We start from the raw sequence: 22,510 nt of genomic DNA, 5'->3' as shown, positions 1-22,510 counted from the left end.
TATCAAATGTAGTAGTCAATTTCGATCCGAAAGATTTCTCAGAAAACGCATATGTCCTAATCATGAAGTTCTAAATGCATATAATGAAAATATCAACTATCCAATAGAAGTATTCAGAGAAGTAATAATTAACTCGAATCCCACCGAGCAATATGGTATTTGCATTTCTCATATACAAATTTATTGAAGCAGGATATTTGCTTAAAAATATCACAGTTTTAGCTTTACAATGGTGAGTTGTACTTAGATCTCATAGTAGGTATATCATAAAACATTGCTCACCTACTCATAGAGTTTGATTTGTCCGGTATTCATATAAGATGACTCCCACGAAACAATCCAGCTGATTATACAATTCAAATTTTTATTTGGAGGGAAACATCGTGTGATCACAAATTTGTAAGGGTAGGTTCATCCCTTAAGCGGGGTAAAAATCTCCTTTAAATTCTCAAATAGCACAAGAGGTCCCACACATCTCGTTATTATGAAGTATTTCCAATTCCATTTATGAATATGCTGAACACCATCTGATTGTCGTTCGTTTTGATGAAAGTATTCGGTCGAATTGATGGATGCAGAGTTGTAGAGTTTATGAAAATATATTGTGATGATCATTTGTTTTCATCTAAGATTCTTCAGGGAGTTGATTCCGCTTGTACATTCACTTCATCTTCTTTCTTTTTTCGAAGCAAATAAGGGCAGCACTGTACGGCGGCATTCATAAAATTATAATTCTACTTCTTTTGTAATGATTTTTGGTATTTCAAAAATATATCAGTGCTTTGTACAAAGTACATGACATCAATTTTTCGCGAAAAACGAAAAGTTGCCAAATTTTTTTTATTAGTAAATTGAAAATATAGAATTTCTTTCATATAGATTTTTGTTCAAGAAGATCATGTGTAAACCCCATAAAAATCGGTGATTTGTAAGACAAAATTTCTCTTAATCCGTTTTGAACTGAGGAACTACGTAATGGTGTCTCCCGCTTAATAAAATATAAAGCGTTTTTAGGAAGAAGTTATAGTTAAGGAAATATTCGGCTGAATTTTTCATGGGGGTCTGTTTAGATGAATAAAAAAATTACCACCTGAGATTGTGTTCATCATTCAACTTACCAATGATTTCAGTCAAATCTACATTCTGTATAAGCTGTTCCCTTTTCCAATATTTATGACGACATATGACATATTGGAAAGAGTTTTATATATGAATTCGGATGGAGAAGATACGGAAAGTGATGATAACAAAAGTGAAGGAGACTAATGTGAATACACAAATATAACAAATAATTATTGCCATTGTGGAATAAATTTGAAATGTCAGTAAATATTGATGGATATGGATAGAAATAATTATTTCATTTAATAAAGTAATATATATTTCTTCCAGCGTTATCAATTATTCATAGTTATCATTTGCCAAACCTCCAATAGCTCGAAAAAATTATATAATTCAAGGAAACACAAATTACCTCGACCAAATAGTATTACTACTATTACTCCATTCAAAACTTGTACGTTTTGTGAACCAACAAAGCGTATCATTTTCAAATTCAAATTACCTACTGATTTTTAACCTGATAATTTACAATTCAATATAAAATACACATAAGAATAAAATTAAAATTTGTTTTTCCATATTCACTACCAAACTATCATTATCTCCTGATTATTAAAGTAATATTTGCTCAATACATTTATGTTTCAGAACGGAGGATTTTTTCTGATTTTGAAACGTTATCAACTTTTCTGTACGACAAAAAATCATAACACAAAAGCCAAGCTAACATAAAAATAATCCGTATTTTGTCACCGAAAAGTTGCCCCTCTTTAACATTTCAAATTCTGAAAGTAATCCCCTCTATGACCTACATTCAATACTGCACAGCATCATAAGTCGAGATATGTAAGAAAGCAATAAAAAAGCTCGGATTTAATTTGAATTTAGTAATCAGATTCTCCGTAATATTGTGTTCCTGGTGGAGGTTTGTACCCTGGGTAGGTAGAATTTAAGGCATGTTGAGCAAAGAAACCGGTGTAGTCTTTGCGTACTTTTCTGGGTCTGCATACTGGTCCTTTAGCTAATTCCACCCTCAACCTATTCTCTTCCTCCGCCTGTTTTTTTACGGACTCCGGGGGCCATTTCATGTCCCCCCTTAGACACTTGCCACCTGCAAAAATAATTATTCCATCTCTAAAATTTGAAAACAATAACATATTTAGGGATTCACGTCTTGGCTTGATTTTCAAGCTACTTGGCTCGTGCTTGACTTGATTTCAGTCAAGCTCAAGTCAAGTAGTAGTTTTCCAATCTCAAGTCAAGTATTTATTCATCAAATTTTATTGTGTAGTGTCGTGTCACATCAAATGATGAAATGAAGAGGAACTTTGCAAAAAAACATTTTTATTTATTGAACTTTTTGTATAAAAGAACCGTAAATATCAACTCTTCGGAATAGAAAAATAAATAAAATCACTATAAATCATGAAAAATAATAGAAAAATAAAGTTTCTTAATATTAAGAAACCTCCAGGCTTTGTTTGATCTCATAATTTTCGATTCAAGATCTAAGACACATGAGGCATCTTAATCTGCCTCATGTTAATAGGTTAATAGGTACGAAAACCCGCAATAGGTTTTCGTTACTGTAAGAGCAGCTTTAGAAAATTGTCTTTTAACAGGAGCTGAAGATGCTGGTGTTGATAAAAAATCCTTGGCCTTTTTGGCCAAGTCTGAAAAGATATTGTTGGAATTATCAAAATCTAGCAATAGATTTCATAAAAAGTAAGAAAACTACTAATAAAGTCACACTGGCGAATGCTTCAGTCTCTTGGCGCTCGAGGAATTCCCTCATTTAGTCTAAGCGCGAGCGCGCACGAGATTGCAGAAATATGTATAAGCCGTGCGACGCGTGCATATCAAGCTCAAGTAATATCAAGTCAAGCAATAAATATCTAAAGTCAAGTCAAGCTCAAGGATGTAATTTTTCACGAGCTTGATTTTCAAGTCAAGTAGTTGGTTGAAATGTCAAGCTTGATGAATTCTTAAACATATTCAACCATCATCAGAACGAATAATGTTCTTTTCCGTTCAGTGAAACAAACGTAATGGAATTTCCAAATTTGTTTTGTAAGCACTAAAAATTTTTTGTGACAGTCTGGCAATGACATTTTCCTTAGATAGCTGATATCATGCCATTGCTAAAGCAAATGGCTTATACAAACCTTTTAAAGTCGCCGTGGCTGGTTGTGATGTGAAAACTGGAGGGGAAGCTTGACTAACTGGAGCTTGTGGCCTGAGGGTGATTGTTGCTGGTGGAGGTTCCTTCACCTTATTTGGTATATGACACGGTGTAAGTGCTCTCTTAAAAAAAAAAAAGTTTCATTTTGAATTCAATATGAGCATTAACATTTCATTATTGCTACTCCAAAAGTAACTCATAATGTTTCGTGAATAATATGAATGACTTGTGTCTTGTTCATGCTTTGAAACTCAACAACCCACTTCATTCTATATTGTCCCTTTCAAAGATGACTTGTCCTAAAGCGTTGATCTATTTACAGGCAGTGAGGAAAACTGAACACCATCTCAAAATTTTGTTAGGAAAGTTTCTCTCCCATGCAAAACTTGATCAAAAAGAGCTTTGGGTGATTTCGTACCTGAGGTGAACTTAGTTCTTGAGCACTAGGTGAAAGGTTCTGCACTGGGCTTGGATGTATCGGCACAGATATGAGAGTGCCTTTAGGACTAAGAGGAGGATGCACAGGAGCCCACCTTTTTGACGTTGTACTCTGTCCGTACGCCTTCGGACTATGTATCAAAATTGGTGATCTTGGTGATTGCTGACCCGATAGTATTTCACATGAAATGTTCAAAGGTTGTAAGACAGGACGATCTTTTTCTCTTGTGAAGTTAGTCTTTGCTTCAAAGAGTTGAGGATCTACCGAAGCAGTGGAAGAAGATAGTTTGGCCTAACAGACAAAAAGTTCAAGCTGATTATTATTTTGATGTTGCCTATTATATTTATTTGAGAAGGATCATTATCAGGCAGTGCCTTGAAAAATCTATCGTATTGAACTGGAAGAATATCTCTCAAATTTGACATAATACTGTGATATGCAGGCAGTTGGCTCGTCTTCCAGGGAAATGCATACTACAGTATGGAAAACGCGCTAACGGAGAGCAACCAAAGCTTAATAAATGAAATATCAGACTGGTAAAAGTCTAGATCGAATGTAAACCACAAGGAAAAGTACTGCCTTTGGAGATAAACCGCACTTTAGAGGTCATCAATATCGCATATCCCAACCAATGATGACAATTAGATGGAAAAATTATTATAATATCTTCATTTCGTGTTATACGAGTATGTCCCTACTAAACACTGTAGTAATTGATCGGCGAACTCTATAGTGCTGTAGAACCAGAAATGAACATAGGATAGAAGGACCAAGTGATAATATTTTCGTTCTTCATATATGCTTTCCTTATTCGCATAAAGTAGTGAAAATTCATATTTCACTTTTCTCCCACAAACATTTTCTCAACAAGAAAATGTCCAACCATATGTATACAATTTGGATAGGAAGTCTGAAAATTCATCCTTCAGAGAGATCTTCGTCATGAGACAAAGGCGGACAAAAAGGAATGATGAGGTAAATGAGACATGAAGAATTCATCAATTTATTGAAGAATTTTCTTGTGTTAGTCTTGAATACTGACTCTCCGATTTTATATCATTTACTTATCTAGTCTAAAAATCAGGTACACTAATTTATTGAAGTATTCTAATTTCTGGAAACTGTAATTGTGATTAACAGGTGCCTATGTCTTTTGTTGATGAGTTAAGGATGTTGAGCATATGATATCTCATAATTATTTTCATCTTAGATGCATTAATATAAAATGAATTGAAAATAATCTTTCCTATATTAGCTCAGACGCCTCAACAAAATTCATAATATACCTAGATCTTCCCTTTCCTTATATCAAAAAATAGATAAATATGTACTTATTATAGGTATTGTCTCAATGAATATTGCGTGAATAAGGTTCCTAAATTCATAAAAATTTCATAAAGTTTTTTTCAAATAGTATCGTGATCCTACATATCTTTCATTAATATTAATGTAATAATCAATATGATGTATTTTTGCTTTTATTTAATAGTTTTTTGAATAATTTCCAGAATGCGGTAGACATATATTTTGTCCAATTGTATTTATATTTCAGAATATGGATTTGTATCCTAATGAAGATATCTACATTTTAGTTCTATCTTGAAGAAATATATTAATTACCTGTGTGTGAACTCCTTCTTCTTCTTCGTTTTCTGCTGGAGGCCAAGCAATTCGTTTCGTTCCTTCAAAATAAATAAATTAGATTCAATTATCCATAAGTCTTAATTTTCAAACACAAACAAATGGGCTGTAGGATACATGAATACGAAAATGGATGTAATTTTACAATTACAGCTTGTTTCCCTAATCCTACACTCTAGTCTTTCCTTCTCAAAAGCTCAATTTTCTAGTGAAAAAATCTTTTGTCTTCGTCTTCTTCCTTTTGTAATAGGACGGTGTCCTGTCAATTCTGTTATCTGCTAACTTTCGACGTTTACTTCCAGCAATCGTACCAAAAATATCTCTTGTGAATATGAAAATCAAAGCTATCTCAATATTACCGCCAAAATACATTTACCAATATATTTCCTCATCTTTCTTCATGTAACTTGAAAAATTGGCATACACAGATTGAATACAATAAGATTCATTCATCACATCTGCGCGTACCAAAAATATCACACACAAGTTTAGAATTTCAATTCCTGACGTTCACTTCAAGATTTCTGATAGGAAGAAGAAGAAAATGTTATTTTTCGGAAGCCAATCCTGATATACATTTTTTCCTTTCAATTTCATGTGAACTTGAATATTTTATTTCCACCATAGGAAATTCAAATTCATGTGATTCTCTAACATGTAAAAGAGAATTATTTCTCAAACACAGTAAAAAGTGCTCCCCTACGTTTGGTTAATTGTATTTCGTACATCAGTTCGAACTAATCTAAATGAATTTATTACCCACTAAATATGTTTAACCTAGGGTTCAACAAAGGATAACAGTCCGAACCCTAAAAACTTTAATTTTTAAGTCTTTTACTTTTGAGTCTAGATGGTAGGAATAATATTCTCTTTGCGTTCCTTTCTGATTGATAATCATCAGGGTTTCATTTTTAATTCTCATCTTTATATTAATTAATTAATTTAATTACTGGAAAACATTCAAAGATTGCTGATAGGAAACAAAGTGCCTAGTTTACCTAATATTTCAAATATAATTTTACATCGGATTTGACAAATTCATAATAATCTTGGCTGAATTGAAATCCAATGAAAGAAAAAATCTAGTGTCGCAAATCGAAGGAATTTGGAAGAATTTGATCAAAAATGTATTTCTTTGATCAAATGAAAAAAATTGTGTCACTAAACAGGTTGTTATGAAGTATCACTTCACAATTAGGAAAAAAACCAAAAAACCGGAAAACCAGGAAAAACTCACAAATAATATTATAACATCCACCCACCACACTTGTTAGGACAAATTTCGAAATCCAGAAACAACTAATCTAAACAATTGACTACACGAAACCGCTAGATCCGCCTATTCTAGTCGATGTTGTATAGGCGGGGAGCAGGACTGTCCCAGTTAAATTCGTACATTTATTTCAAATACCTGAGATGACGACATCTTTGAACGCTGATCTGAATCTACGTTTTCGTTCGTTTTCGGGAGGAGGCCATTTTGGTTGCCTTCGTTGGGGCTTATAATAGTTTTCAATATCACCTGAGAAAGATACCGATCAGCAAGTCCATAAATTCTCCTAGGTGAACTCTATTTCTGCTCTCTAATTTCATGCTGATTGGAGTGTACATGTGTGTAAAATATTCGCTAAATATACAATCCTATTGAGTTTCAATGTGAGCTAAATATGATTCCTGAATGTATATACAATTCCAGAAAAGAGATTATATGAGCAAAATGCTTTAGGAAATTCGTTCATCTGCCTTAAGCCTACTGTTCATAATCACGATATTGACATACGATAGACATACTGACGTTTTTTATCGTACACAGATTATTTAGCAGTGTTCAAACATACGAAATTGTTTATCCTATCGTCTTGAGCTTTAGTTGTATAAACGAAGGGATATTTATTTGGAACTAGTAACTTCATCGTTCTTAGTAAAAGACTCAATAATAACATGTTCGCTTTGTTAGACCATAGTTCACAATAATATTCCTCCATTTCTTAAATTGAAACTACACTATTACCGCATTTCCGTCTGACATAAAGTTGAAAGTTTCGTTGAAAAAGTCCCGCCATGATTCATTAAAAAAAAATCAACAAATAGTGGCATTTTTGGATCATTGTAACGTCGGATATCATATGTGTGAGCAGTAGGCTTTATTCATTAAAAATCTGAAATTCCCTGAGTCATGGTTCAGGATTTTAATTTTTCTCGTGAAACTCTTATTTTTCAAATATTCAACAAGTTCCAATTCGATCATATATTTTTAAGAATTATTGATTCGAATTTTGCCCATTAACAAATTTGGATTTCGCATTCACAATCTTACTCTGGAAGTGTCTAAAATCTTGAACAAAATTGAGGGTGACCAGAAATTCCAGAAAGTCAACTGGCATTTGGGCAAAATTAAAGCACTCTATTGCCTAAAACAATTGCACAAAAATTATTAATTTGGTGGTACACTAGTAAGATTTTATGACACTGTATTTCAAATTTCGTTGGATTATATTCATATATTGTCTTCTTATTTATGTTGTATAATTTATGAAAGTGTTTTTCGAGTGGTTTCAGTAAAATTTAAAATGAAATAGTTGTAAAAGTCCTCACCTTCTCTCTTCATAGATCCACTATGATGTCTTTTTTCTTCTTCTATCATTCTTAAGACAGCTGAATTGTGTAGATTCGCTGGTTTGCCTACATTTGGATTGTAGAAATTTATTCTGTAAAATTGATTTTTATTTTAGATGAAATTTGAAAGTACCTACGTCAGATTTTTTTTTCGATTGAAGTTTTTTGAATGAACATCTTTGCAATTTCGGTCATTCTCTGTATTCAGAACAACTCTTCTTTTGGTGTATTTATTGTTTTCAATAAAAAATCGTTAGATGATAAAAGTTCCAGAGTTTGAAGCATTTTCTAATAAAAATAAATATTCGCATAAAATTGTGCATATAATTAGTAATCATTTTTATTGATAAATATTACTCTAATCTCTTCGAAAATGTTCAGTACTTTCATTTATTGATAAGTAGAAGGAATTTGAAGAAAATAAATGGAGCAAGGATAATAAAATATTGTAGTAGCAGTAGTCATTATTTACTTATAGCATATATGTATGATCAGAGCGGTCTGTTCCCGATTTATCAGTTCTTTCGTTAAATTCTAATTTGATGGTGTCCAAAAGTATTATTCATTTCATATATTTCATGGTTCTGACAAAAAACCACAAAATAGACTGTAAGTAATTGTTTTCCCTTTCAAATGTTAAATCATCAAGTACCTCATTGCTGAATTATTTTCATTGTTCTCTCACTGTTCGTTTCAAAATTTGTTTTTGCATTGTATTTTTCAGATATTCATGTAATTATTTATTCAATTGTTGTACAAATGTGATGTCCCATTGCAAGTGTTTTAAAAAATCTTGTAATTTATTTTAGAGCCCTGAAAAGATTTTAGAATGAAATCGAAACATGTCGGCAATGGTCTGAGAGGTGGTTTTTGTTCCAACAACCTGAACTTCAACCCTGTCAAGTAAATCAGTTGTAAAATATTGTTTCGTTGCTTTTAGTCAAATACTTATATCTCAAAATTCGACACATATCAAAGTACCGCCTGAGAAATTGTATTGCTCAATCTGGAATCTTCTAGATTAGCAAGTAGATGTGTATACCCGAAACTGAACACCTGATGGGACACAAGCCAAATCTGTGAAATATATTATTTTCGAAGATTGCCAACATGCATAGTTATTTTTGATTTTGTCTCGAACCTAGTGAGAACATGAGTATTCATTACTACTACAATGAATATTTAATTGTCCACAAAGGCTCTAGATTTGGCTAGAGAACACGTTTTGGCCCATGTTAAGTCTGTGGCATATTCGGAAGCAGTTCGAGAATCAAAACAAAGCTATACAGGTGACCTGTAAGTGCTCCCTTGTTGTATTTTGTCTCTTGATGAAAATTCATTTGAAATGAAAATGATAAAATACAATTTTGAATACTTAAATCGGTTTTTTGAATGACTTCGAATAGATTTTGTCATAAGTTACTACCAGTTATTTTACACCAAGTTCCATGAGTTATTTATTCGGCATCAGAAGAATTAACCCCTAAAATATGCAAAAAAATCAAGCGTCAAAGAAGAGATTTAAAATAAATGTGACATTAATTATGAATCAGAATGTTAAATAGCCAAATATACACCACAACAATTGCACTAGGTTCAAATCAGGCGAATATTTCGGAAATTCTCATCATGCCACAAGCCATAATCGAATTTTGAATAATAAATAAAAGTCGAACACCTAAATAGATCAAAATGTCGTTAATCTATTGAAGTAGGTAAATAGACATTGTGAATTGATTTAATGGTTTCAACAGTTCAAGAACTGTTTTGTATTCATTCACGCCTGAAAAAGAGAATATTGTAACTTCAGACCCTACAGATTTATATGATTTTGTTGAATATACTTAATAGATGAAAAGTGTATTTGATAGAATTAATCTGAAATATAGGAGCACTTAGCAGAGAATATTGATGTCTTGGATAATAATATAACATTGATAACATATAAAATGTACATTATCAGTAACCCTTAGTTTTGGAAGATCATCGTTCTCGAAACAATGTTAAACATAAAGTAGACGAGATTTAGAAGAGAGTGCGAATATGAATATGTATAAAATATTGTTTACTGTATGGTGAAATTTCATTTCAGGGTTGTTTCTGTTTACTTACCCTACTCCACCATTCGTCAAGACTTGCAAATCTTTCTCGAGGACTTCCTGGATATTTTGTTGGGAGTAAAGTCCTATAGGAGAATTGAACTGTTTGTTCACTAATTTAGGTTGATAAGTCATTTTGATAATTTGTAGTCTTCAACTAGATTTCAGTCCTTTGATTTTATTACCCCAACTCTGAAAAAGAAACAGTCGCAATGATAATTCATACTTGAAATTGAATGAAATGAAATACAATTCTGTGTTCGGAGAATCACAAAAATTTGTCGTTTTCTATGTAAACTTTAACAATATGTCCCAATTCCATCTAGTGCCCAGTGACATGGGGTCTTTGAATATAGTTATTTCCACTTTTCATTTCCCCTATATAATAATGATTATAATGTCTAATCAAAAGTTACAAAAAAGAAAAGCACATCAGGCGGAGGTTTTTGTCATAATATTATTCTGTGTTTTTTGTCCTTCGAGGTCATTGTTAAATAGGATGAATATCTTCAATGAAAATGATATATTGCATTGTGAGTGTAGCTACTTTTGTTATTCGAAAAAAGATGAAAAAAAAGAATTTCATGTGCTGATAAAAGAATGCTTTTTGAAGGGAAAAAATACAGTTGAAGCAAATCTTGGCTTGATGAAGAGTTTCCGGGGTCTGCACCAGGAAAATCAACCATCATTAATTGGTATGCTAAGTTTAAACGTGGTGAAATGAGCACCGAAGACGGCTAACGTAGTGGATGCACAAAAGAGACTGTCACCGACGAAAAAATCAAAAAAAGTTCAGAAAATGATTTTAAACGACCTTAAAGTTGATCGAGACAGCATTGTGAAGATATCATCTGAATATATCATTCACGAATATTTGTACATGAGAAAGCTGTGTGCAAAATAGGTGCCGCGCAAGCTCACAATCGATAAAAAGCGACAACGTGTTAATAATTCTGAGCAGTGTTTGAAGCTGTTTAAGTGCAATAAACATGAATTTTTGCGTCAATATGTGACAGTGGATGAAACATGGCTCCGTCATTTCAGTCCAATCGACAGTGAGCTGAGTGGACTGCACACGATAAACCGAATCCAAAGCGAGGAAAAACACAATAGTCAGCTGGCAAGGTTATGGCATCAGTATTTTGGGATGCGCAAGGTATAATATTCATTGATTGCCTTCAAACGGGCCAGACCAACAACAGCGATTATAATATAGCATTATTAGATCGTTTGTAGGATGAAATCGTCTCATTCGAAAAAAAAAGGTGCTATTTCATCAAGACAATGCGCCATGTCATATATCAATGAAAACAATAACAAAATTGCATGAATTGGGCTTCTTATTGATTCTGCATCCACCGTATTCGCCAGATCTGGCCCCTAGCGAATTTTTCTGTTCTCAGACCTCGAAAGAATGCCCGCTGGAAAGAAATTTAGCTCCAATGAAAAAGTAATCGCCGAAACTGAGGCCTATTTTGAAGCGAAAGATAAATCGTACTACAAAAATGGTATCGAAAAGTTGAAAAATTACTATAAACGCTGTATCGCCCTCGAAGGCAACTATGTTGAATAATAAAATCGAATTTTGCGAAATAAATGGTTTTACTATGGTAGACTGGGGACTTTTCAATTGGCCTTCAGTTACACCGGTATCACTGATATGCTTTTCTGTAATAGTTATGCCACTGACACTTTCGCGATGATAAAGTAAGATCTGTATTTTGCACTCGAATCTCAAAATATTTCAGATTCCATAGTTCTATTTCTATTATTCTTTCACCACGGAACATGATATATGAGATGATAAATAAATGAGGAATGTAAGTATACTTTCAATGTGGTTAGTTTTATCAATCTAATTGAACTGTTGATTCGTGAATTAGAAACATATGCACGATTTTTCACGGTCGCCGTGCTTGGCAAGTAATAATAACTTCATTTCAACCAAAAAATAGAAACCAAAATTTAATATTAATTCAACTTGGCCTCAGTTAAAATGTGTTGCATACGAATCTGACGTTGAAACACCTACGCAATGAACCTCGCACCATCGCGTGTAATAAAATTGGGAATAAAGGAAAATTTAGGAGACGAGATGGATATTGCCTTTACTCGATATTGAAAACCTGCAAGTTTAAAACTTTCAATAATCAAAAAAAGCAATTTTCCCAATGTGAAGTCGATAATTTTAAATATTTTCTTCCAAGTTCCAAGATAAGTTGTATTTTCACATTAAAAACCCTCGTTAGAATTTTACGCAAGTAATTACTTGCGACCACTAAATTTGTAATATGTAAACCTCAAGAAAAGAAAATAGTCAATTCGTCATCATATCGATAATGCGAGATAGTATACTTTCTCTCATTATAATCAACACAGTCCAAAGAAGCCAGATTTAACTATAGAGAAGACGATGAAAATGAATATGTATTCGGAAGAAGAAGAAAATGAAAATTTGATGTTGAAACCACCGGAATGCGATGCCATTCCAAATTCAACAACACCAAAAGAGATCAACGAAGTCATGTGGAAATTGACCAGAAAAACTCAAGTTGAAGATAAAATAACTAATTTTATGTTACAGTAGATGCCCTGAAAAGGAATAGCAGTGCTAACCAATATAGTCAATGAAGTGATTAGAACAGAACACTACTCAAAAAGATTAAAAACTGCAGAAGTTATTGTATTCAATAAGCCAAAAAAAGATAAAAATTCCCACAAAACTATAGGCTAATAATGTCTACTTGGTATACCTAGTTTGGATAACCATTGCAAAAAATGAGAACCACCTGAGCAATTAGGATTCAGAAGAGACCATTCCACAGAAATGCAACCTCCAAGGCTTATCAAATATGTTACTGAAAGATTTCAGAACAAACAAAACAAAAGACTAGTGCTGTGCTTTGTTGAAAAAGGCTTCGTTTATGTTTGGCACGAAGGATTAACCTACGAGATGAAGATGGCAGTCTTTACTATCACAACCTGCAAATAATAATAACTTCATGAAAGACAGAAATGTCTACGTCCAAATAGATGACGCAATATCTACCATTAGACAAGTAGAAGAAGCAGGAGTGCCCTAAAATTCAGTTCTACGACCTCTAATATTCAAGATATATACATATGATATCGCAGAAAACCCGAAAAATCTGTTAGCACCATATGCAGATGACGAACAGACGTCATAATGTAGAATACTACAAAAAGCACTTGAATATATAGACGAATAGTTCATAAAATGGAAATTTCAAATAACATCTAAGAAGCCAGGATCTTCTCCTACATAACAAGATAATATCAATTCAAATATAAGGATATGAGGATCTAAAAAGACTAATTGATAACAATCCTGTTGAAGATGTGATTAGGATACAACCCATTACAAAAGACCCAGAGATCAACTACGAAAGAACAATAATTTCAAATAAAAAAAGGACTCCCCTATGAAAGGCATAGGTATAGACAAAGACCACATGACAAAAATTGTGACAGATTTACGAACAGAATGAATCAAAACGTGAATAGTCAAATAGATGCTTAAGAACGGCAGGTTAGATCCCACACTGGTCAACCTTTTATAAGGTAGTTCGTCCATAAGGATTATCTGTGATATATCAAAAAAAATCAACATGGTCGTCTATTCCGTGATGAAAGAAACCAACATATTCAAATTTTTATTCCTGCCAATGTCGATAACTCATTTCAGTCAAATTAGTAAACGGTGGCGCAATAAATAAAACTATTTGTACTTGCCATCTGTCATATACTAGTTTAATAGAGTTTGTTGATCATTAAACTTATTATTGTTATGTTTTTGCTCGATATTCGACTTTGTTAGTAAAAATATTTATGTGAGAATCTATGTATTTGGGGTCTAACCTATTGGAATTCCTGACTACCAAATAAACACTACTAATGGAATGAGAATACAGGATATTGTTGAAGAAAATTGACAGTAAAATATGCATACATTATATCTCAAAATCGAATAATTATCAATATATTCAGAGAACGATTTTAGTTGGAAAATGGTTGAATGTACCTACCTACCGACAATAATTTAATAAATTGAATAATAACCAAATAATTCATTTGAAAATAATTATACTTGTAATTATTTTGGATGTCATCGTCCACAGAATCGTTACCTATAAATTAGACAAATAGGTACACTATTAGCATTACTGAATAAACCGACAAGGCCTCATAAAGAAATTAGATGAAAAAGAAGGGAAAATAATCTGGTAGTAGGTACCTAGCATTCGCCATTTTGTATCACGTTACACGTTCCTCTGATAGAATCAGAAGAAATGCTGAAATTAGTAAACACTACATATTTCACTAGATAAGTTATTAAAATGAAAGCGGCCCCAATATTTATTGATTTTTTATTACTCTATAAATCTTAAAATGAGTGTTGATGTCATTCCACTGAAATCTGATAATTTCACAAAAAAAAAAACGATATACTTATCCATTAAATTCTGTGTTCTCAGATAACACAGTTATATTGATATTTCTGGAACTATCATATTTCTATTTGTTGCAAATATTTCTATTGACGGCACGCCAATGTAATTGAATTATCTCCCAACACTCTGAGGAACTTTCAACAGTCTCATACAGATATTCATTCCAAGATCGTAAATCATCAAACCGAAATAAATCTCAATGTGAATAAATCAACGAAAGGAATTTTCTCTATAATGTTCTTGGATCAAGAGCATCTGAAGAATTGATTAGTGCATTGGCTTTTCATTTGATTTCAAGGATTGCTATTTTCGTTCAATTTTATGCACTCTTGTTCCAGGCAGCATAGCAGGGTGCTTTTATCTTGCCTTAATCGAAAATGGTTTCAGATTGAACCTAATAATGCAAAATCACGGTCGAATTCATTTGTCATGATAATAATTTTCCAAAAGAAAAACTGGAGAAATTCAATATTCAAAACGATTGGGTTTGACTCACTGTTGAAGACTTGATAACTGTCGAACGGAACGTGTTGAGATTTTTTTATAGTTGCGTTTTATTATTGCATCTAAAAAGACTATGGCTGTGAGTGAGTTATTTAAAAATGTAGTTTCTGCACAGAAAAAATAATAAAGTTTGTCTGATTTGATAACCCCCTGAACCACAGTATATCTTCGGAGAATTGATTTGTACCGAATTCATGTAAAGAATATTTATCGAGAAAAAATGTAAATAAAAGTTTGATATAATCGGAAATTGATGAATTTTCTGAATGTTCTCCTCCCATGATATGATACCGATAGAAATTCGATGATGATTTTCAATAGACTTCAAAGAAATAACAAAATACTTCCACATCTCAAACAAAGAAAGACTTCTCAGGTCTTTTATTTTTACCTCATTATATCCGCCTCAATATAGAAAAGACAAAAGAGAATCCGATGAAGCTCATAGAAACCAGGAGCAATCCTCCATTGGGAATAAAAAACAAACTTAAAAAATGAATATAAAACTATAGGGAATATTAAGTAATTAAATATCAAAAACAAGCCTAGAAATTAATCCTTATTTCAGCAAATCCTCGCCGATGTAGTAAATAAATTCATCAGGTACCCGTACTTAACGGATTCAACCCAAAATCTTTATTTGGCTGATTATTTTCAGGGTGATGAGATATATTTCCAATTTTGGCAATAATTGTTCGATAAGCATTCTTCCCACATTTTCAAAAAATTCAGAAAAATAATTACTAATAGATTTTCAGATATTTCAAAATTTAATAATAGAGCACAACATGGTTTCTTGCACAATAAAGGAACAGGCATTGTTTTACTTGAACTTGTTAGAATAGGCTGCTTAAGATGGAGAAAATACCTCTTGATATCTTTCTTGTTCTGTCTAAGCCTTATTACCTGATTGATCACAAATTGCTGATGTGGCAGCTTGAGCAATATATGAGGAATCAACAGTTAAACCTGCTACAAAACTACCTAACAAAGCGAAAGCAAAGAATGGTGTTACTTATGCTCCTAGTGGTGATAGTATTACCCGAGGAGTACCGCAGGGAAGTACTCAAGGACTTCTTTCATTTGTAATGTTTATTGACGATCTTCTTGAAGTCCCTAACCGCAAAATTTAGCAACCAATTGTATATGCACACGACACAAACATTCTCATAGATTCTCCTGCCAAACCTAATACGTTCTTCAAATGCCTTATAGAGGGTTCCCCATGGTACGATAATAGTAGCCTGAATATGTTTTAATCTGCACTAATCGATTGAAACAATTCATTCCACTTATAGATGACACTCTTGCTAGAATTTCTATGTCTGCAAAATTCTTGGGGGTCCATCCAAATAAAATTATGAAATGGTCTAGTCTAGCCACATTAAATATCCTTATTGGAGACTGACATCGACTGCTTTCTCCCAACATACCCTCAGAGTGAATATCGGTCTGAACGTACTGAAGGTGGTCTATTTTGAAAGTTGTCAAACTTCAATTACACATTGAATTACTAGGCTGCAAGCTCCAATGCCGAAAGTTTTAAGATACCGGAAGTCTTATATTGAATTATTGCGTCAATTTGAAAAGTTAGGTATCACCTTTAAGATCTCGGCCCCTATTCAAAATCAAAAAAATGCAAAAAGGAGTAAATATTGGTTCGTATTAAATGGGAGGTGGATTGAGTGACTCCTTGTTTAAAAATTATTATATGTAATATATTATACTATGTTTAATCTATTAGGTATTATTATCACTTTTAGTCACTTTCTATCGCACTCAAATCATTTAATCCTCCAAAGTATTTCATTTTACCTTTATAGTAATTCTCCCCTCTTATTTTTACTAGGCAATAGTGATTTGCCGCGATTTTCAATTTCATAAAAATAGATTAACACTCGTCCTCGGTTATTTGAGAGTAATGTTCTCGACAGATATTTTCTGACGTTTGCGACATAAAGATGACTCATTTACCTTGTATCGGTTTGCTATTATTGAGCTTGAAAAATAATTGGCATTTTTGATGCATCCGATTGTGCTAAATAAAAAACTAGGAAGTATATGTGCCATGACACACTCTGTTTAGTACCAGGTTGAATGTTTTGAATGAGTAATCAGAAATGAAGCTGCCAAGTGGCCACTCATAGCATGAAGCTATTTCGGTATCTTGTTTATATCAACTACTTTGTGAAAGATGTGGATACACAAATTTTTAACAACCAAACACCCTTAAATATTATTATTGCAATATAGATAACAGCTACCGACAAGAAATATACAGGATGATTTTTTGCAAATCGATAAAAAGAGACGAGATTACTTGGGTGTATACAAGAAGAATAACCTACAAACATGAACATGCTAGCGCTTCGACGTTTTCTGGAAAAGGGGTATTAAATTTCACTTTTTCAAACATTTTTTCTCTCGTTTTATTCGAGATTTTCAGCTTAAATTTTGTTTATAACATGACATATTTATTATCCCATATCTGCCTTCAGAAATTTATGAAGTATTTTCATTCACTATCGAATATTGAAAAGAATTTATCTACTTCGATATTCGATATCAAAAACTATAAAAAGTTTTATCTAAAACCACAAGAGAATAAAATTCAAATAAACAATCAACTCTCAAAAACGGTAGCAGATACGATAAAATTGGCAAGATATCCAAGAGTTATTGAATTAAACATCAATATTCTTTATCATATTTTTGAACCGCCATAGACGCACCACAAAACAGTTTAACTTTAACACCCTGTATCTAGACAATGAAGCGTTTATTGGCCAATGTTTAGGAACAGATAGTAATCACCTTTTTTCATTTTTTGTATGTACACAAGGTGGCCAATTGAAAACGAAATTAAGACATTTTTAGGAACTTCGTCAAGGTTTCGTAGAAAACAAAAAAAATAATTCATTTATTGTTGAGCAAATGACCTCGAGATTTTTATCCCCTTTTCGGAATTATATTGTATTCAAAAAACATTTGAAGATGAACATTTCCATCTACTTGGTTAACATATGAATTGAATGATCACTTTCGATTTTAATGCTTGCTTTTTATTTATGTGAATCCATATCATTCCAATAAACATGTTTTGTCGATTTACACTAACATATTCATTGAAATATGTATGAATATTCATCAAAACTGGAGTAAATTCTAAATTATTTATAACATTTATAAGTACGATCATGAGTAATGCACTTCTTGAATATTTTTTCAGTTGATACAAATGGAAATTACAGTAGTTAATTCAGTTAATGAATTGAGATAACCTGTTGGAAGTGAGATCTCCTATTTCTTGGTTAGTTCAAACATTTCTTTTAGTAAAAATGAGTATAAATGGATATTTTGTGCACTTCTGAATTAATAATTCCAAGTTAATGAAGTTGAAGAAAAATATCCTCGAATATAAGTTTTGGTACTAGATAATATTAGTTTAGAATTCATGATGTCAATGTCTAGGTTCAATTTCCAAAAAAAAATTCCGATTAATTCTAATTCAGTCCTAACCAAGAGGTTCATCGAGACTACACTGGAATGCTTTCATCATCCAATTCTGGCAGGAATTTATTATATTTTCGGTTGTTTTTAAAAAAAATTACTTTAGGTCACTTGATCAATTACAGACAGATCGTCGCTCTCAAAAATTCTCGGAATCATTTCTTGTTTAAAATTAGAAAATCATGGATATTTTGGCACAATCAGGGACACGATGATTAGGCTTGCTAGGTTCTCATAATTACCTCCTTGTTCATAAATTTGAAAGTGCTTGCCAAGAATTCATTGACTGAAATGTAGCTTCAAGTTGTGGAAACATGAAATAATTGTCATGGAATAATCGTAATCAAAATACGAAAGAAATCCACTAGATATCCAAAGGAAGAAGTTTCAAGGAATTTTTTTTGTCAAAATTTAAATGTTGTGGAGTGTAGGTTGTGGATCATCAATGATATCGAAGTCAATCATCACTATTATTAACTTTTATTTTCCAGGTGGTTTATCTAGTGATAAGGTCGTTAAGAAATTTATTGGTCAATAGGCACAAGTATTCGCTGTTAAATAGTGTTTTGTCTAAAGAGGTGATGGAACACAGTAACAAAGTCAGTCTTGCTTACTCTCGCAAGATCTGAATTTCTGAGAGTCCCCAAAAAAATAACTATCTAGTTGCCAACTATATCATAACTGAAGAAGATTTTGATTCATATTATAACATATTTTGCCTAATTCACAAAAATAAGGTATTATAAATATAGGTCAAACAAATTTATGGAACGCAGGTGTTGTTATATTTAACTATCTAAAAATGTTTTTCAAGGTTCAGGAGACAATTTGAAATATTTGCATTTGGATAAATCACCTGTCTGATTGCCTCTAAATAACTGGATTCTGAATGGAAGAAATAATGGGAATTTTTCGAGCTAAAATGAAAAAGTAAAAGAAGCCAACAACATTCCATAATAAAATTCATAACAAAAAAATTTGCGATGCAAAGTCAACATTCATATATTTTTTTCTTGACTTCATATCGTTCTGCAGATGACAGTTGAAATTTATTGAATATAAGTTATAAAACAAAACATAATCAATCAATATTCACTCCGAATATGTGAATACTAATTCAAAATAGAAATTAATTTCATTTTCATTTTTTTCATTCTATGAATTTTTCAGATATTTTATATATATTTATTTCTATAAAAAACTTTTTCATTCTGATACACAACATTCTTATTCAAACAATGACCAAAGCGTATTGTTTAAACTTTCCTACACTTTATGCGAAATCATACTAGAGATTATCTGGAAAATTCAGAAAATCTCTGAAAAAAACTTAAGCTTAAGCTTAAAACCGAAATATAAATAATTTGTGTGATATATGTATAAATGTTTCAGAGTTTGAGGAGACTTTTTACGTGGTGGAAGTGGAACTCAATCTTGTTCCATTTTTTATCAACTGGATTGACATATATTTGAAAAATATATATTTTTATTCAGATATTCGATAATATCGATGCGAACAAATATAAGAGTAAAATAATGCTTGATGAACGCACGTTTTTATTATTTTTGTCAAAGACTGGATTTTTCTCAAATTGCGTTTCAAATAAATCGGTCTTCAAAATCATGAAATTTGGAACTCACCAATTTAAAATCAACTTTTCGGAAATATAAGACACACAAACTCACCTGAGCAATTCGTTACCGTTTTTCACGATCGCAGAAATAAACTGACATTGCCGTCCCGACGCCAGCTGCGTCGTTCGGCACATGTGGGCGTAGGAGGATTTAGAACACTTAGGAAAAATGCTATACCATGAGTAAACTGTTATTGATATGTTGCATGTGAATTACTATAGCATGTTTATTGAACCTAACCTAGGAGGTTTTCATCGCCTTCCCAGTGTTCCTGGACGATAAGTCTAGATTTATAGAATTCAGGGCCGAATGATCGGAAAACCAATATAATTGATGTTAGAAAAAAGCCGAATTCCTATTATTTATTTTTGTTACTATCAAAACTCTTGATTTATCTACTTATGTTTCCACCGTATGAAATTCAATATGCAATTGTGAGAATTTCGTAGAGCCAACCCCTTATATTCATACTTATAGCTTATACTCAATAAAAACTCATTTGAGCACCCGAAATAATCAAAAAGAAACATTAAATCGAACTGTTTCTTCCTAGAGAAATGTCAAAATTAATTGGGAAAGGAAGAAGAAAAAAATCTCCAGGAAAAAATAAATCGAAGGAAATGTTAACTTATCTGAAGTTGGCTTCCAAGATATTTCCACGAGAGTGGTCAAAATCTCACCTTAAATTTGTCGAAAACTAATTTGTTCAAACGCGAGTGTAATGTTGATAAAAAAGAAGTTTGCGATATTTCAAGGCTTTTTAGCTCAAAAGAATAGAACGCCAAACACAATGCTGTTCTATATGCCACAGATTAAGAGCATCTTCCGGTTCATTCTATCAACTTAAAAAAAAATAGAATCAACTGTCATATTGCAGTCTATGCTTTGAATTAGCTGATAATAGTATATTATTCAACGAGCGGTAATGTAGGTCATAACTCACGAAGATGAAGTTTGCAGCACGAGCCGAAGGCGAGTGCTGTAATTCATCAAGTGAGTTATGACCATTACCGCAAGTTGAATACTATACTTTATCTACGACTAACTAACAATAAATAGTAAGAAAAAAGTACAAATAAAGAACTTTATTAACAAATCTAATAGTCTCAATGCTATAAAAATTTCAGTTGTAATTACTCAACAACTTATTTATTAATGAAATTGACAGTAAAGTTTGAACAACCATTAAACTGAATATGTGGGGCTGAATTTTGCAAGTTGATTGTTTCTGTTTCTGTTTGTTGCATATCGGGTGTCCCAAGGTGAGTGGCCTATTAGATTATTATGGAAACTATTGATGGTAAAGATTTCAAATTTTGTGGATAGATATTTGGCCATGTAAGGTACATTTTTAAAATAATTTCACATTTCCAGTGTTGCCGGATGTACGACAATTTGGCAACAACTTTGTTATTTTGAATAGGACATCCGGTATTTCTATTTTTTTATGATACTCCATAAAATATTGAATCTATTCACTCTTACTTGTCCATCCCTATCTTCAACGGTTTTTGAGTTATTAATTATTTTTCGAAATTTTAGATCGAATTGGCGTATTACGAAAATGACTCTAGTTCGCTCAATATTTGAGATTTAAGTCAGAAATTTTGCAAGTCGTTAGATATTGATCTGATCTGTGTCACTGCTTTTGAATTATGGTTGTCAATAATACAGGACGGACCAAAAAAATTCATCATTTGCCAAGTTACAAAATTGTGAAAAAGTCTATTTTTTCAAATTAGACACCAAGTATATTTTTCAATTCCTGGAATCAGTACAACACACTCTACAATTTTTCTATTCACGTCCCTATACCTATCTCAACTGGATTCCGAGTTATATGCGTTATATGTGTATATCTTTCTTGAGCCATTATTTATAGAAAAACCTCGGAACAAAACACCTGTTAGGCAATAATTGTTTATTTTGACATTTATGGATTGAACTGATTCATTGATATATCGATCTATGAACGACAAAGAGAAAATAACAATACAAAAGAAATTAACACTTATTGAATCAATGTGAAATCTAATAAACGCATATAACTCGGAATCCAGTTGAGATAGGTATAGGGACGTGAATAGAAAAATTGTAGAGTGTGTTGTAATGATTCCAAAAATTGAAAAATATACTAGGTGTCTAATTTGAAAAAATAGACTTTTTCACAATTTTGTAACTTGGCAAATGATGAATTTTTTTGGTCCGTCCTGTATTATTGACTACCATAATTCAAGAGCAGTGACACAGATCAGATCAATATCTAACGACTTGCAAAATTTCTGACTTAAATCTCAAATATTGAACGAACTAGAGTCATTTTCGTAATACGCCAATTTGATCAAAAATT

The 22,510-nt window shown here is 32.2% G+C and overlaps 1 protein-coding gene and 1 long non-coding RNA gene across 4 annotated transcripts; one reads left to right on the top strand and one right to left on the bottom strand.

Annotated features, from left to right (window-relative positions):
• On the top strand, window positions 1–1,386 carry LOC123675434. The gene is made up of 2 exons (XR_006746776.1): window positions 1–232; window positions 1,131–1,386. It is a non-coding gene; the product is annotated as an uncharacterized LOC123675434 (long non-coding RNA).
• On the bottom strand, window positions 1,359–20,367 carry LOC123675433 (PDZ and LIM domain protein Zasp-like). Of its 3 annotated transcripts, XM_045610791.1 has the most exons (8): window positions 20,212–20,367; window positions 10,053–10,231; window positions 7,920–8,032; window positions 6,736–6,846; window positions 5,304–5,365; window positions 3,663–3,974; window positions 3,228–3,366; window positions 1,359–2,173 (listed from the first exon to the last, which is right to left on the bottom strand). In XM_045610791.1, the coding sequence occupies exons 2-8, from the start codon at window positions 10,172–10,174 to the stop codon at window positions 1,947–1,949; spliced, it is 1,086 nt and encodes a 361-aa protein (XP_045466747.1). In that variant the 5' UTR covers window positions 10,175–10,231; window positions 20,212–20,367; the 3' UTR covers window positions 1,359–1,946. The 3 variants fall into 3 exon arrangements, with proteins under 3 accessions (XP_045466747.1, XP_045466749.1, XP_045466748.1); XM_045610793.1 differs by lacking the exon at window positions 3,663–3,974; XM_045610792.1 differs by lacking the exon at window positions 6,736–6,846.
• Between the last annotated feature and the right edge of the window lie 2,143 nt (window positions 20,368–22,510).

Source organism: Harmonia axyridis, chromosome 3, assembly GCF_914767665.1.
Source record: "Harmonia axyridis chromosome 3, icHarAxyr1.1, whole genome shotgun sequence".
NCBI classification, from domain to species: Eukaryota; Metazoa; Arthropoda; class Insecta; order Coleoptera; family Coccinellidae; genus Harmonia; species Harmonia axyridis.
Note: the sequence above shows the minus strand (reverse complement) of the source record. Positions and strands in the feature narration are given on the sequence as shown.